Genomic DNA, 16,526 nt, shown 5'->3' on the forward strand with positions numbered 1-16,526 from the left:
AGATTGATGGGATGTATATATAGGTGTGTGGAACCTCCTTTGCGGGACTAAGTAGCGTGTTTGGCGGGTTTAGCTTGTGGAAAAAACCTGGCGAAGGAGTTAGAAAATTTGTTGGTTCCAAGTCTTCAGAAAAGTCGATACATTTTTTAAATTTTTGTTGAAAATTCAACATTGACAAATCTAGGGGTGTCTTGGTTTATAAATAACTAGTTATATGCTTGCACGACGCGGCGGTATGATGATAGCGGCGACAAGTGGTGGTATCACGGCGACAGGTGGTGGTAGTAGCGTTAGCAGCGGCGGCGGCGGTAGAGGTGTGGTTATTAATGTAAATTATAGTTGATATAAAATGGGTAATATAGTTATTTTAACGGTTGAGGGAAATATGTTGTAAATAATTTCATTAAAGGTATTGTAAGTATACTAGGTGGAGTTATTCAAATGAGTTAAAAATTGAGAGGACTGATTTAGGTAGATCAAGTTTCTTTTTGAAAAAATAAGAAATGTTAAATGATTTATAAGGTAAAAATAATAATCTACCAATAAACAAAAATATGATTGATGCTTCTTTTAATTAAAATGTGATGGTTTATTTAAACGACACATATTCTTCTGAATTTATATTTATCTTATTTTTTAAATACCATAAATAATTAAGAGCGCTTAATTAATTAATATGGATATAGATATAATCAAAACTTATATAATAAAAATCTTATTTTATTCGATGCTGTTATAGATATAGATTTTGCCTATCAATTTTACTTTTAGTGAAATTTATAATATCAAAAATATATTTTATTTATATCATGCAAAAATTAAATTTATTACTCTTCTCTGTAAGATATCTTAAATTAATTAGTAAATAATATTAATAATTTATCTATAATATAACTAAAAGAGAGAGTTGGAGATACATTTGACACCCCTAATGCTCCCTCCTTATTAATCATATACTTTTTTAATATATTTTTAATAAATAATGACCGATCTTTAACTAAAAAATCATATAAAAAAACCTTTTGAGATGGTCTTTTTGATGAATTAGTATGTATTTTTCAAACTATATACTCTGTACTTTTTGTTTCTCTTTTTATTTATCTAAAGTTGAAAACAAAAATTGTAAACTGGAATTAACATTTATATGGAATTAATTTTCATATGTTTCTTCTTTAACTTTCGTATTGATTAAATTGTGATATTGGTCATACACTTTTTGTTTCTCTTTTTATTTAACTAAACTTGAAAAAAAAAAAATAAACTAGAATCAATATTTATATGTAGTTAATTTTCATATGTTTTTTCTTTAGTTTTCGTATTCATTAAGTTGTGATATTGGTCATACACATTTGGTTATACACAATGAACGAGCCTGAGCACTAGTGTTTCTAACATATAACTAAATATTTAATTTATTCTTTAATTGTTTATACATTCAATAATATAACGAAACGTGGTTGAAAATTATATATATATACTAAAATGTAACTTTGGCATGTGAGGGGGGTACTGTAGTTAAAAGTACACCCCTACATGCTTAAGTTATAAGTACTTATTCCACAACTAAAATAACTAATGCCCTTAACGACCGTTAAGTATTGTTTGGTTAACTAACAGTACTTACAAAAAGGTATTTAACGGAGTTTGTTTTCAAGTTTAAGTTTTTTAACTTTTGCCACTAAAATTTGTTTTAGTTACTTTTTGCCACATAACTTTTGGTTTTAAGCTTTTCTCATCAAAAGTTTATTTCTGTTTTTTACCACATAACTTTTACTTTTTTAACTTGCGTCACGGAAACTTTTTCTCGCTCCGAAAGTTTTTTTATTTGCTTTTTACCACCTAATTTTTGGTTTCCAAATTTTGTTACCAAAGTTTCATTCTCTTTACATTTGACCACAAATTTTATTCTCAACTTTTGCCACGAAAATTTTATTTTTCGGCTTAATGTTTTTTAACTTTTGTATTTTTCGGCTTAATGTTTTTTAACTTTTGTCATGAGAGTTTTATTTTTCTTTCAGGACAACGCCCGGATTAAAATACTTGTCTAAAACAATACGAACCATGTGACTTACCATCATGACCTTAAATTAGTTGATACCATCGATACGTTTATTTTGTATCTCTCTAATTATTAGGTTACCATTGGAAATACTATGTGCATGTGATAGATCATGCTCAATTTTGTTTTATATATATATAGATCAAACAATACATATAATTCATACATCGTACGAGTATTAAAACTAGTATAGATATGGATAAACAAGATCAAAACTATATATAATTAGTTGAAGTAGATATAATTAAGTAGGCAAAAATAAACATGTTTTTGTGATTGATATCAGATTCATATCCCTTGTGTGTATGTGCGCGTTTGTGTCTTTTTGTTGATGTTTCTTACAATTTCAATGATTTGCATGTAATAAATCTTGAACATATATAAAAACCATATATTATAGGGTAAATGACTAAATGGCATGAAGTTCATAATCAATATTCTCAAATACTCCATAAAAGAAAACATACTTTTTATAAGGTAATATTTTTTTACAGGTGCCGATCGTATATCACAATGGGGTCTAAATAATGTTGTGTTAACCATGTCCATGTTAGAGAGTCCACTCACTAAAAATCCTCTATTTTTTATTATTATTTTTTGAACAGCGGTGGTGATTGGACTCAGCGGCATTGTCTCTTCATTGTCCGGAAGAGATCGACCACGTCACCAACACAGTCAATCCGAGGGCATAACTAGCGGTGGAAGTCTCACTACCGTTCTGTATGAAAGCAGCTAAATGCTAGAGTTCACCTCATTAGCAAGTACTTCCCAATATACCTTTCAAAGGTTTTGAACCCGTAACCAACAATTGACTGAAAAACATAAAGAGCATTACCTGAATGCATGACAATTAATATGAGTAAAGTTTACCCCTGGAACTTGACATCTTTAACTAATAAAAATAGCATAAAATTATGGTTGGTAATTATTTTTATTGGACTTTTACTTTCTATAATGGTTGATTTTACGCTAATCATAAGTTATAACCTTAAAAATTATGTTTAGCAAAATCTAAAAAAAGACCTACTCTTTTTTATCTTAAAGTTGTATCGTAATGTATCAATTTCTTTTTTCCTTTCTCCAATTTGAGTTCAGTTTGTTTTTTTCTTAAACTAAAATCAGATGAATTCCTAGAATTTAATATAAAACATATATTAAATGTTGAAAAAGTAATATATTTAAAGTAGCATAGTATCCTTGCAATACGATAGGACAAATAATTTGATACATTTTCATAAATTTTATGAAAATTTCAAGTTTTGGCGGTGGTCGTCAAAGATGGTGTAAAAAAGCTAAAAGAAATTGTAAAGTGGTACATGTATTTTCCTATCATATATTCAAATGAGTAATTTTGAAAGTTTTTTTTTAATAAAATCTTTATGAAAAGCTAAGATATAATTTGCTAGTAATACTTTATATGTAGTTCAAATTAAAAGTTGATTAAAAATATTAATATGAGTAATTCGCATATAAGAATTTTAAGTTTTTAATGCAGCTTGGCCCCGTTGATAGATGAGTTTGATTTTGAAAGATGTCCAAATCATGTGGATAAGTGAAGCTTTTCGCCGACATCAAAATCTTTAGAATAAGGTCATGATTAAGATCTAATGTGTTTTTGGGACAATATGATTCCCTTTATTTTTTTTCTTTAAACTCGAAGGGGCATTTTGGTTCACAAAATACTTTTTTTTTTTAATAAAAATGGAATTTGTCAAAAGAACTGAATTTGAAGGAATTAAAATCTGAAAATTTTAAAATCTGTCTTCTATTTGGTTAGCAGAATTCAATGAAATTCAGATTCCTAATACTGTTTGGTTTGCAAAAAAATAAGATCAAAGGATCTAAAAGAAGATTTGTGAATTTAAAAAGGAAAAGAGAAAAATACCTTTTTGAGAGAAACCAAAAATGGAAGATCTTGAAGAGCAGATATGGGGAAAAAAAGTTTTTAGATGAAGAAAAGTCAAACATTGTGTGTGGAAAAAAATGCTAGGGCTTTTCTTTTTGGTGGGCTTTTTATATATTTCAATGGAAAGTTTTGAAATTCCATTGGCATGTTGAAGGAATTTGACATTCCGTGATTTAAAGACTTCGAATGTTTTTAACTCAAATTCCATCAAAGGAAAGGAATTGAAATTCAAATTCCTAAAATTTTTTAGGAATTCCACTAACCAAACACTTCCTAAGTTTTTTCTAACAAAGTGGTATAATCTTAACGAGAAGAAGTATCCGCCCGTTGCGGCGGTGAGATGATGGGGATGATAGGTCATAGAGTGTGATAGGTTATTGGAGGTGATAGGCCATAGAGTGTGACAGGTCATTGGAGGTGATAGGCCATAGAGTGTGATAATCAAATGCCTTAACCATACAGGATCCACTATTGGATTTAAAAATTCGTCAAAAATATATCGAATGACATCTCTAATGAAAGAGCATGAAATTTTAAGAACACCCATATAATTTTTATGATTTATCGATATACGGTTTTTGAGATAAAAGATTTTGAATGAATTGGAGAAATAAATGATTTATGGAGGAGAGAAAAAAAATGATTGGTTGAGATTTGAGTAGAGAAAAAGGGTAATATAGTTATTTTAGGTAAATATAGAATTAATAGGGGGCATTTTGGTGAGTTACTTAAAATCAATATTGAAACTCTAGAGGCTTTTTACTTAATATAGTAAATATAGTATAGATAAAGAATAATAGATCGAAATTAAAACATAACTTGAATACCTTATAAACATAATACCTTAAAATAAAATTCACCATAAAAATAATGTTTGTACATTTTTATGTTTATTATATAAACATCGAATAGCAGCCACAAATATCAAAGAGGAAAGATGCAGATTAACTTGAAAACTAAAACAAAAATGGTTGCCTAACTATATGAAAGCGAATGCTGCCATTCTCAAGTTGATATGGATTAATTCCTAACTAATTAATTAATTAATCTATATGAATTACGTACTATGGCCGGATGAAAGAGTAGTAAATAATTCCAGAATATATATTACTTGAAACTTTTAATTAATCAAAGGGCTTGCAGATGGTGATTAATTTTCCTCCTTTATGTAGTACTAGAAATAGTAGGCAACAGCTAGTTTTTTCGGCCATTAGTTATCTGATATTGTATAATTGGGAAATTGCAATCTACAACAAAATCTGCATTATTTAGTTATACCTTATGCAATAAAATTTATATCTTTGTTGTAGATGGCAAAATCATATTGTAAGAGTATCACTCTCTAATATATATTTGTATTATAACTTGTAAGATACACCAATTTCTATATATATATATATATATATATATACTCCTTATTAAAGATTATACACCCCCCTCAAAATGGAAAGTGTTACCAAAATGTCACATGCGAAATTACCAAAATGTCTTTAATAAACACCTCACCATGGAAGGGTTTTTATAAATTACCAAACTTGCCCTTAATGAATTAATTTACATCCTAAACCCTTATCTTGCTAATTTACATTCTAAGTCCTTATCTTATAAAATAGTTCTATTATCTTAACATCAATTTACCGTCATCACCACGCGTCACCAACCCCACTATACCGTCGTCACCGTTACCGCCGTCGCATTGCGCGGGTACCATGCTCGTATATAAAAAGAGAAAATCTTAAATGTTGCCAACAACCCTCACAACATCAATTTCACACGTGATAAAATAAATATTATATAAACAAACATGTCAACGGCATATTAGACATGCCATTTCATTTATATAATACTAAATTATTACCCGCGTAATACGCGAGAAACATAATATAATTAATGATATGTTAAATTTTTATACCCGTAATATCATAAGTTGACAAATATTTAACCAGGTAAGAATTAAATCATTAAAAAACATGAAGTTACGTTAGTGGTCGTTTAGATTCTAGTTAACAAAAAGCAGACAGTTGAAAAATAGATAAATCATCTATTAAAGTTCTCGCTAAGTCGTTCCTTGGATGTCTTTCATTCATCCGGATAAGACTGCATCGTCATTGTACTTGTATTTTAACGTTTTGCTTGAATAATTTAGTTATATACTAAAATTACTAAGCAATTTAATTATAATCTATATATCTCATGTTGTGTTAATCTAAGTTAAAATTATGCTAATATCATTGCAATTTTTCATACAATTATTTTTCTGACATATAACTTTGATACCTTACTATAGGCTCCATATTTATTTTTTAGGTCTTTATTAAAAAGGCCTGTTTGACATCCGGTCCGGTTTTTAAAACATTGATTTAATAAAAACATTATATGATAAAAACCTTATGGAAAAATTCTTATAACTAAATTTTATTCGTTGTATGATAAAAATCGTATACAATAATATAATTTAATAAAAACGTCTAACATTAAAAAAGAAAATTGTATTGTAAAAAAAATAAAAATTAATTTTAAAGATAAAAAATATGTAAAATATAAAAATATTAGTTCCATAATTATATAATTAAAAACATTAATTATTAATGTCTACAAACTTAAACAAGGTTATAATAATAATTTAAATTTATTAAAATTAAATTAAATTCAAAAAGTTTATAAGGTATATGACATCATCAATTGATCTAATGGTTCTAATTAAAAGTTAAACTTTATCTAAGAGTCCAAACTTCTCTAATTATGAATTAAGGTTTTTTTTATATATATTTAGAGATTATTGTAGATAATATTTTTGAACAATTTGGATTTAATGACATAACCCATTTCATTTATATAATATTATTGTAGATGTAGATATCCATTACTACACAAAAAAGTTCGACATGTTATGACATTTTTTATGAATTTATTACATTTTTAATTTTCGTTATTGTATATAATGATACCAGGAATAATTACGGTGTATCGGGTACCTACTTTGAGGAATGATGTTTACCATCGATACCTCAAGGTACCTCTTTTATGCCTCTAATTCTCTATACCCTGGGAGGCCTTTGGTGGAGTAACTACTTCTCAGTATTCCATCATCTTTAACGGTATTAAACCTATAACCCGTGGAAGACGGTTGTAGGTGTTATTTTACTTTATATAGGTCCAATCATGGCTTCTTATATTTCCCTTAAAATATTATTGGTCACCGATATATTTTAGGACGATGTATGTGGTACAAATATTCGATACATAGTAATGGTAAATTAGTTATAATAACAAATTTAAAAAAATGGTACCAATATCAATTTTCAGGATCATGACGAGGTTGAGGAGGTTTATGAATTATGATGAATGCGTTATACGTAACCTTCATGTTTCAACAAGACAAGGCAACAAATGTTGCTAACGCCCGGAGTAAATTCCCAATTTAAGAGGAAGAGATTCTGAAGCACAAGGCGACTTTCGCAAAGCAATGAACATCTCTCTTCGTTGTCAAGCTAGATACTTGGGTATGTTTGTTATCGCCAAACGTATTCTAGTGCTTATTGGTCGTTTACTTGTTTCAAGACTTGAATTAGTTTTATGTTGTATTTTTGTTTTATTGCCTATATAACGGGCTGAGATGTGGAAGTAATATATTCACCAGGTGTAGAGTTTTTTACCCATTCCCATTACCATTACATATATCTTGGAACTTTAAATAAAAGACAAGCTGAATTGTCTACAACCCTGTCAATTTTCAGCCCGTTGGCTAGGTCTTGAAGTAGTTCCGGCCCCATGAGTAGACTTCTTCCCTGTTATAATGCTCAATCCCAGTCCAAATGTTATTAAGTAAGCTACTATTGATACATCAAAAAATGCCATGTTTGGAATAGTAACATGAATTTCGCTATGTACATTTTTTTGACTTTTCCCAAGGAAAAGAATAATTGACCTGGGAACACGAGTATGATCTATATTGCTGATCCCGGCCCACAAAAGGATGGCTGTTAACAGAACACACACGTACCTTACCTGTACATCTCTCTAAAGCCTTATTTTTCGTATGATAAGATTATACGTAGTCAAATGCATGGTGGACAGCCATCTGATCTTCAATTCAAAGAATGTCGGTAGATTGAGAATGTGACCAATATTCCTTCACAAGCTGTCCAAACAAAGAATCATCTCTTCTCATCAGCTTCATCGGTTCATCATACTCTGCGATTTTTCCTGTTACAAGGTTCAAACTTATTCAGTAGAGATTGGAAACGTGTTTTGATTCAGATAAAAAAGGATAACCTATCTGTCTGACTGGCTAGACCCATCAACCAAAATTATAACTAAAGAGGTCAAATTTCCACGTCTAAGTTTTAAAACTAGTTGCAGAAATCTGAAAAACTGACCGTCACTCATAGTTAGAACCATGGTGCAATCCATCACGGTTGGTATCCGGTGAGCCACTGTGATTACAGTGCAATCAGCAAACTCGGATCTGATGGTTTCTTGTAACATTGTGTCTGTGGCATTGTCAATTGATGCAGTTGCCTCATCTAGTACCAAAATCTTGCTTCGCCTCAACAATGCACGCCCCAAGCAAAACAACTGGCGCTGCCCCATGCTCCAATTTGTTCCATCTTCAACTACTGTAGTTGCAAAATATTCCTAGTCAGTACTTGATTCCACTTGACAAAAGTAGAGCATCACTTAATGTCCATTTTCTGTTTTAACCACACTAAAACAAGACACTATACTTCGTTTCTGTTTTTGTGGTGAACATAGAAACAGTAGCATGATTCCTCAAAAAGAAACGTAAATAAGTTACGATTCCTTGTTAGAGGTTCTTGTTATTACACAGATATAAAATCCTTCACGAATGCATATATATAATATATATATATATAACTTTACGCAAATGCATTACCTATGGAATCCAGCCCTCCTATTTTATCCTGAACGGCCTCTCTGAGTTGACACTTGCCTAGAACCTTCAATAACCAAAATGCAAAAGGTTAACTCATGAATTTTGGATTATCTATGACACAAGTTAATTACTTCAAAAACCTCAAATTTACCTCCCATATTTCCTGATCTGTATGTTGACATAGGGGATCCAAATTGTATCTAACTGATCCATTAAAAAGAGTAGGATCTTGAGGTATAACCCCGAAACGTGACCTTAAATCATGAAGTCCAACTGTAGAAATATTAATCTCATCAACAAGAATTTTCCCACCAGTGGGTTCCACTAGACGAAATAATGCACCAATGAGTGTAGTCTTTCCACTACCCGTCCTCCCAACAATACCAATCTTGTGCCCTCCTTGAAATGTACATGTAACCCCTCGAAGAACTAGAGGTGCATCAGGTCGGTACCTAATCTGTGTTATCAAATAAAATATATCTTTGTTAATATAGACATCACCTTTATGTAGTAGAAACTGCTGAAACAACAAAAGGGGAAGATAATTTTACCTGCAAATCCTGAATATCGACTTTACCCCTGCTCGGCCAGTTAGCAGGTGGACGATTCTCTTCTATAACTATAGGAGCCTCACTAGGTAAATGCATGTACTGGTTGACTCTTTCGACTGAGATGATATTGTTTACCAATGTGCACTGGTTTTGAATCGACATAACAAGTGACATGTTTAAAGAAAGCCCATAAGATATCGCCATTCCAATAAAACCTGCAAAATGTTTATTAGAACCTCCATGATATGAATTTACTACAGGAACTTGGCATAAAATGCCAGCATTTTACTAGAAGGAAGTTTGGATGCGAGGACATATTTAAGTCACTCTAACTTATATTCAGAAGTCATAATAATAAGTTTTTGTGTTTTGCCAGTGGTTATTATAAATTTCGTTTTCCGATTATTTGCGGTCAAGATAATCACTTATAGATAAGTAGGATGAAAAAAAGGTTAGCATAGGAATACTTATTAACAGTAATAAGTTGCTTTAAGATAACAGATTATGAACAGAAAGCTCACCAGAACTGAAAGTTCCAGGAGGAAGCAAAACCAAGCAGAGCCCTGAAGCTGATAAAACGGTGGCACTGATTGTTTCAAGCCGTTGGATCAACCAATTGTTTGCAGCAAAACTGTGCAAATACGGACTAACATTAATATCTACTACATCAAAATTCTTAGCAAAGAATCGATCTTCTTGTTTAAAAGCTCTGATTGTCATGGCTCCTGCCACTGATTCTGCAAGATGGTTTGCCACCAAAGATTTGGTTGTCCCATTGATCCGCATCAGCATTTTTGCAGACGAGAAGTAATACCTCTGTTTCATGTTGATCAAATTCATTATTGCTTGTGAAATAAGAATAAATTAGGCCACCGAAAGTTAACAAATCTTGCCAAGTGATGTTTATGGCTGAGACTTGGGTCGTCTCGTTGGGGATTTTCCCTAATATGAAGCATAAAAAGATCTACCAGAAGGAAGGGAATAGGTAAAGTACCTGTAAGCGAAGTGCCACATAAACCAGTGGTACCGAGACAAACAAGACTTGCCAGGTGACAAAGATTAGCACCCCCATATTTGAAAAGAAATTTGTTGTAGCAGCAAGAGCAAATATCAGGTTAAATGGAATATCAAGATCAATAATACTCAAATCAACCGACACCTATAAAAATTCAAAGCACAAGTAAGCTCACCAACTGAAGAATCGTTGCAAAAACACAACTTAGGTATGATTTTAGAAACATTTACCCTGCTTAATACCCTACCCAAAGGGGTTGAATCGTAAAACGACATTGGTGCACGAAAAAGAGAGATTAGTAGCTGTGAAAATATCGACTTTGAAGATTGTAATCCCAATGCAACTGTGAAGAGTGATCTGAGGAGCAAGAACCCAATTGCTATAACACCGATAACTAAGTAAACCACAATCAGTTTCAAAGTACTGACATCGGGATTGTCCACATTTGCAGCCATCCATGAATTTTGACATACATTACATGCCACGAAGGTCACTTGTGAGAGTACAGCTACGGAGAAGAACACATAACCTTTATTCTGACTTAAATATTGTATGTAGGGTCTCAAACCCGTGTCACCTTCTTCCCTTTCTTCTTTTTTGATCAACTGGTTGTTTTCCAGGTTTTCAGATAAATTGGTTGTGCGGCTATTTTTAATGTCTTTTATTGAAGGTATTTTGTTTGTGGAAGAGGTAACTTCTGCAAGCCTTTCGGAACCTGCAGTTTCTTTGTGTGCATTTACCAAGTTTTGAAACTCCTGGCTTGATGACATTAGTTGATTGTAAGGTGCAGCTGCTAGAATTTCCCCATCCGACATTAACTGTTAAAACTTTAACATATTAAATCTAAGAGAAAATAATACAACATTTGTTCAACTGACGATACTACTGATAAATAAAAGATTTGGGCAAGAACATGTTAAGCTACTGAAAATGAACAAAACTTATACAGTGGAAAAAGCTATAGCTACTTTGTCCCTTCATATGGGGCTCAAATTCCATCCTTTTCTTTTAATCACACCTTATTTCCCCCCTTTAGCTGAATGACTCATATGAATCGTTTGAAATAAATCACAGCCAAAAATGACCCGTTCATAAGTAAATGGGTCAATATTGCAACTTTTAACTAGAAGCATAGAATATATCTGGTGCTTCTGTTTGATGGAAGAGGTGTCCCTGTGGTGTGTTTCAACACGAAATTGGCAAATCTTTATTACTGCATAGAAAATCTAACAAAAATTAAATCTTGAACTTATTCATAGTATGCCAAGAGTTTACTAACTCACCAGAACAGAATCAAATGTCGGAAGGAAATCAACTTGGTGAGTGACAAGCAAAACTGTCTTCCTGCAAAGCGCTTCCATAACAAATTCCTACAAATTATCAACCATGTCTATCAACTTTGCATTCAGAGACTGATAAATTATTAACTAAAGATACTCATTTCTGATCAAGAATTAATTTACATTAAATAAGCTTGAAGCAGTATGTGCATCCACAGCACTAAAGGGATCATCCAAAAGATAGATATCTGCATCCTGGTATAAAGCACGAGCGAGTTGAATCCTTTGCTTCTGTCCACCACTGAGGTTAACACCTCTTTCCCCTATCTCAGTGAGATCACCGTACGTTAGCAACTCAAGATCCTTCACCAAAGAACACTTCTCAAGCGTTTCTTGGTATCTCTGACTATCCATTGCAGACCCGAACAAAATATTATCCCGTATGCTACCTGTTTGAATCCAAGCTGACTGAGAAACATATGCAATGCTCCCATATACTTGAAGCTGAGGAATGCAGGGAAATGGAAACAAGATTAATGATTGTCAATAAGAACTTGAACTCATGTCCTTGTCGAGAAAAAAGGTTCTGTTTTATTACACTGACGTATCGAGAATTGTCCACAAGAGTATACATCAGCATAACAAACAACTTCAAGCAATGCATTATGCACTACAGCAACAATTTTGTACTTTACTTTCTTTGAATCAAAAATCACTACAAAAAAATGTTTAGGTGCACATGCATACCCTTGTTTTCATGTAGATCCATTCATAGTTCTAGTATATGACACAGGGGGTGCTTAGAAGAGCATTTTGAAATTTAGTATGTGATGATTTAGAGACTATGTTGACAAGTTTTTACTGCTTAAAGTTCTAATGCCCACTTCTGGTAATATATGAAGTGCAAAATACAGTGAAGCATAACATACTTTCACCAATATATGTATACAAAATATGATGTCATGGACAAAGAGAAAGAAAGTCTGAACTTGATAAGGGAATGTAATAAAAAGCTAAGAAACTTTGTTGCACCTAGTATCTAGCAAGAAATATACGCAGAAAAGTACTTACAGATCCCTCGATGATCGGAACCTCTCCAAGAATTCCAGCTAAAAGTGTGGACTTGCCTGAACCCACCTCTCCACATATAGCAATTTTTTCACCCAATCGAACCTGTAAATTAATCTTTTGAAGTGTGGGCTTCACTAGATTCCCTTCCCAAGAAAGACTTGCTGAATCGATCAAAATGTTATAATGAAAACCCTCGTTATTCACCTTCTGCCTAACATGAGCACTCTCGAGCTCCGGTGCCTCTAGAAAATTCAAGATTCTTGAAAATGCTACTTTTGCTTGAATAGTATTCCCAATAACATCAGGGATAGTTCTAATAGGATCCTGAACCAAACGTAAAGTAGCCACAAATGTGAAAACATTACTAGCATTCAACGGAATCCCAATGAAGTAACAAGCCCCAAACGTAGCAGTTGAGACCAGAAGTGGAGACGACCAAAAAAGAAAGCTATTATAAGCTCTACGAAGCTGAACAGCCGATAACCATTTATGCTCGACTGCCCTTAACTTTTCAATCACACCCTTAAAATGAATCTCCCATGCGTAAAGTTTCAAAACTTTCATATTCACAAGAGCTTCTGAGATTGCTTTAAGGCGTTCATCCTGTGCAACCATTAGCTTCGACTGGAACTGGTGCTGTAATTTAGCGAGTGGTGCATTGCAGATAACTGTAAAGATTATGACTGTTAAAGATGCAAATGTAGCCAAACCTACAGCCTGAAAAAGAATTGCAAGTGCAAAGATAAGCTGGAGAGTGGTTGTCCAGCTTTGATGGAGCCAATTAGGAAACTCCCCGATCCTATAAGCATCCACAGTTGCGTAGTTCATGATCTCACCAGCCGAATGGGTAATCTTGGCAGCATTAGACAAATTCAATTGTTTTTTATAAATTGCAGCTGTAAGCAATGATCTAACCCTTATACCAATAAGTCTGCATCTAAAGTCCCATTGTCGTTGTGATAACGACTCTAATATTTTGATGAAAAAAAGTGCTATAGCTAACACAAAACCTTCACCATTAAAGCTTTCATAACCTTCAGCAACTCTTATAAAAGCTTTAAGAAATAGAGGGCCGGCAGATACTGTGATAATTTTCATCAGTGCAAAGAATCCAGATATTAGAAGCTCTTTTATATTGCACATCACGATTGTCCTCAAGATCGATGGATGAGAATCCTTATGGTTATTGAACTGCTCCAAGAAACGTAAATAACATGATTCTGCTCCATCTTCAATGCGCAACCTGGGCATATCTTTTTCTTCAAGGGTTTTCTGACTACCCGTTTTCATTAGCGGATTCAACCACCAAAAGGACATTACATTGAGAAAACCTGCTTTGGCAAGAGGGGTAAGATTGTCATTACCAGCTACTTTGATGCCATTAGTCTCACTATTTAAGGGAGCATAAAGGTCTTTGTCATCAGTTTCTTCATAGTTATAGCCCTTATAAGTGCATGACAATAATAATCCTGCTCCTAGGAAACATGCTACATCCAAACCTGTCTTGATTGACACCTTTCTGCTATCAATCAAAGATAGAAGAGATAAGATGCCAACGATTCCAGCAAAAAGAAAGGCAACTATCGACAGAAGCCGAAAGGGTCTTTTTGAAAAACAACATCCCCATAGGCTCACTGCTAGTGAGATTGCTGACCATGTCAATCCATGACACAAGAGCAGTAGCCATTGATGAAAAGGAAAAGCGGTGTGATTTGCGTTTATGGTTGTCTTCAATGTCAAAATGCCCAAACACAAGTACAGAGTGCCGAGTAAACCATTGAAGATTGCAGAAACCAAGTGTAAACTTGATTTCCAGGGTGATCTTCCAGTAGATTTCGTTGGTGGTTTGTAAAACATGTTGAGTAATAACATTATGAGGAGCACTACATCGAAACAAATGATGGAGACATGGTTCATACACGAAGATGGATTAGCAATGAAAACCAAATCTGGACCACAATGTTTGTCACCACTGTTCGAACACCCACAGAATGAACTCCACACATCATCCATAATGTCTTCTACAGTATATATTTAATCACTACCCTCTTTGCCTTTCCCAACACTGAAAATACCCAACGAACGTACTGATTATTACTGTATCTTCAATAATGATATATATATATAGATGCAACATAAATACACTATATCACATAACGATCAAGTAAAATAACTTTTACAACCTTATCTTAATAATCAACACCAAAATCGATTATTACAAACAACTGAACATTATATTCGGAGACCCATATTTAGATTACAAACTAACATTTGAGATTTTAAGGGTTGTGTAAGATTTTATTTTTAAGCGAAAATCTGCCTTTTAGTTTTTTTGTTTAATAGCAGATAAACAATTAATCTCAAGCATTCTTCGCTGAAAAGTGATTATCTGCTTCTGCTTAATCAAATTAAAAGAAATAAGCATGTGTTTATGTACTTGTAAAAATAAAAAAAATAGATGAGCACTACTTGCACTTAAAAAAATGAACAATCCCATCCAGTATATATTCACATGATCACTAGCTACTCGATCGTATTTAACAATCCAAACATGCAAGAGAATAAAGCATAAACAATCAATGGTAGATTATTTATTATTATTGCCCAAAGAATCCTCAAAATATAGTGTAGTCTTAGGTCATTAATATGAAAGAAGAATGTTACTACTAGTAAAATTAGCTTCAATTATAAGCTGGTTTTGGAACAACAACAATGAGAATGACGGAAACATACCTGAATTTAATCAATTAATACTGGCTGGCAAAGGGGTAGCAATTCAAAACTGTCAAACCTGCCTCCTTTCTTTTAATTTTTTCCTTTTCTTTTTTTCTATTTAATTTCCTCCCTGAAAACAAAGCTTACGTACGTATAGCTAGTTAGTTAGTGAACAAATCAAACTTGAACACTTTTACTCTAAAATTAATATTGTAGCAATAAAACACAAAATATATATAGTACGAGTAATATGTTTCTATTTGTGTCAAAGATACATGACCAAATGAAGATAGACGACACGTGATCTAATATCACATGGTGATAATTAACAGACCTCACGTCCGTCAACCAATCAAACCAATTAATTAAACATTCCTTATTACATTATTTATTACTGAGTACAAGACAAAACAAAATTTTTAATATTGAATAATACTAATACAATGAAATAATTAATTACGATCGACATACAGGGTGGTGTTAGATCCAACTAATTTACATTCGCAATTGCAGAAGAAAAAATATTTATTAAATAAAACGTACTGATAACAAAAACAGAAAATGAAAAAATGCTATAACCACATTGAAACAACATTAACCACCTGAATTCGACAGTACGTTTTCACCTTTTCTTTTGATTTTAGAAAGAAAAAACAAAAAAATTATCCATCGAATTTAAATAAGAGTATGATATATAAGGACTCCATATATATTAATATAATGCTTACAAAATTAGATGTACGGAATGAAGGAAAACAGAGCTGCTAGTAACTCTTCAATCTTCTTTTTATTACTGGGTGATATATATATGGAAAATGTGGTATTTATGATTGGGTGATATAATTACGTAAATTTTATAGTCAAGTGATTGCAGAAAGGAATCTCTGACCTATATATATATTAATATATACACACACAGTGTATTTAATGTGTGATATCTACTCCGTATATATGCGTTGTGTTTTTCTAGTGCTACATAAAATATCCCTCTCCTTTTGGTTGCTTTATTAAAGATTCCATCTACATCAAAGT

The 16,526-nt window shown here is 32.5% G+C and overlaps 1 protein-coding gene across 1 annotated transcript; it reads right to left on the minus strand.

The window, feature by feature from the left end:
- Positions 1 to 7,781: 7,781 nt before the first annotated feature.
- On the minus strand, positions 7,782 to 15,636 carry LOC122602606 (ABC transporter C family member 10). Its single transcript, XM_043775206.1, has 12 exons — positions 15,513 to 15,636; positions 12,780 to 14,844; positions 11,892 to 12,212; positions 11,712 to 11,798; positions 10,659 to 11,246; positions 10,408 to 10,572; positions 9,935 to 10,229; positions 9,414 to 9,628; positions 9,014 to 9,319; positions 8,863 to 8,926; positions 8,345 to 8,584; positions 7,782 to 8,171 (listed from the first exon to the last, which is right to left on the minus strand). Exons 2-12 carry the CDS (start codon positions 14,790 to 14,792, stop codon positions 8,059 to 8,061), a joined length of 4,407 nt encoding a protein of 1,468 aa, XP_043631141.1. The 5' UTR covers positions 14,793 to 14,844; positions 15,513 to 15,636; the 3' UTR covers positions 7,782 to 8,058.
- Positions 15,637 to 16,526: the final 890 nt, after the last annotated feature.

This window comes from Erigeron canadensis, chromosome 6 (genome assembly GCF_010389155.1).
Source record: "Erigeron canadensis isolate Cc75 chromosome 6, C_canadensis_v1, whole genome shotgun sequence".
Lineage (NCBI taxonomy): Eukaryota > Viridiplantae > Streptophyta > Magnoliopsida > Asterales > Asteraceae > Erigeron > Erigeron canadensis.

Excerpts from the sequence above, each read along its gene's own strand:
- LOC122602606 (XM_043775206.1), bottom strand. The coding sequence starts at position 14,792 with ATGGATGATGTGTGGAGTTCATTCTGTGGGTGTTCGAACAGTGGTGAC. Across the intron at positions 12,213-12,779 it reads TTCCGATCATCGAGGGATCT|CTTCAAGTATATGGGAGCAT; the intron begins GTAAGTACTTTT and ends TGCATTCCTCAG. Across the intron at positions 9,320-9,413 it reads TCGATATTCAGGATTTGCAG|ATTAGGTACCGACCTGATGC; the intron begins GTAAAATTATCT and ends TTGATAACACAG.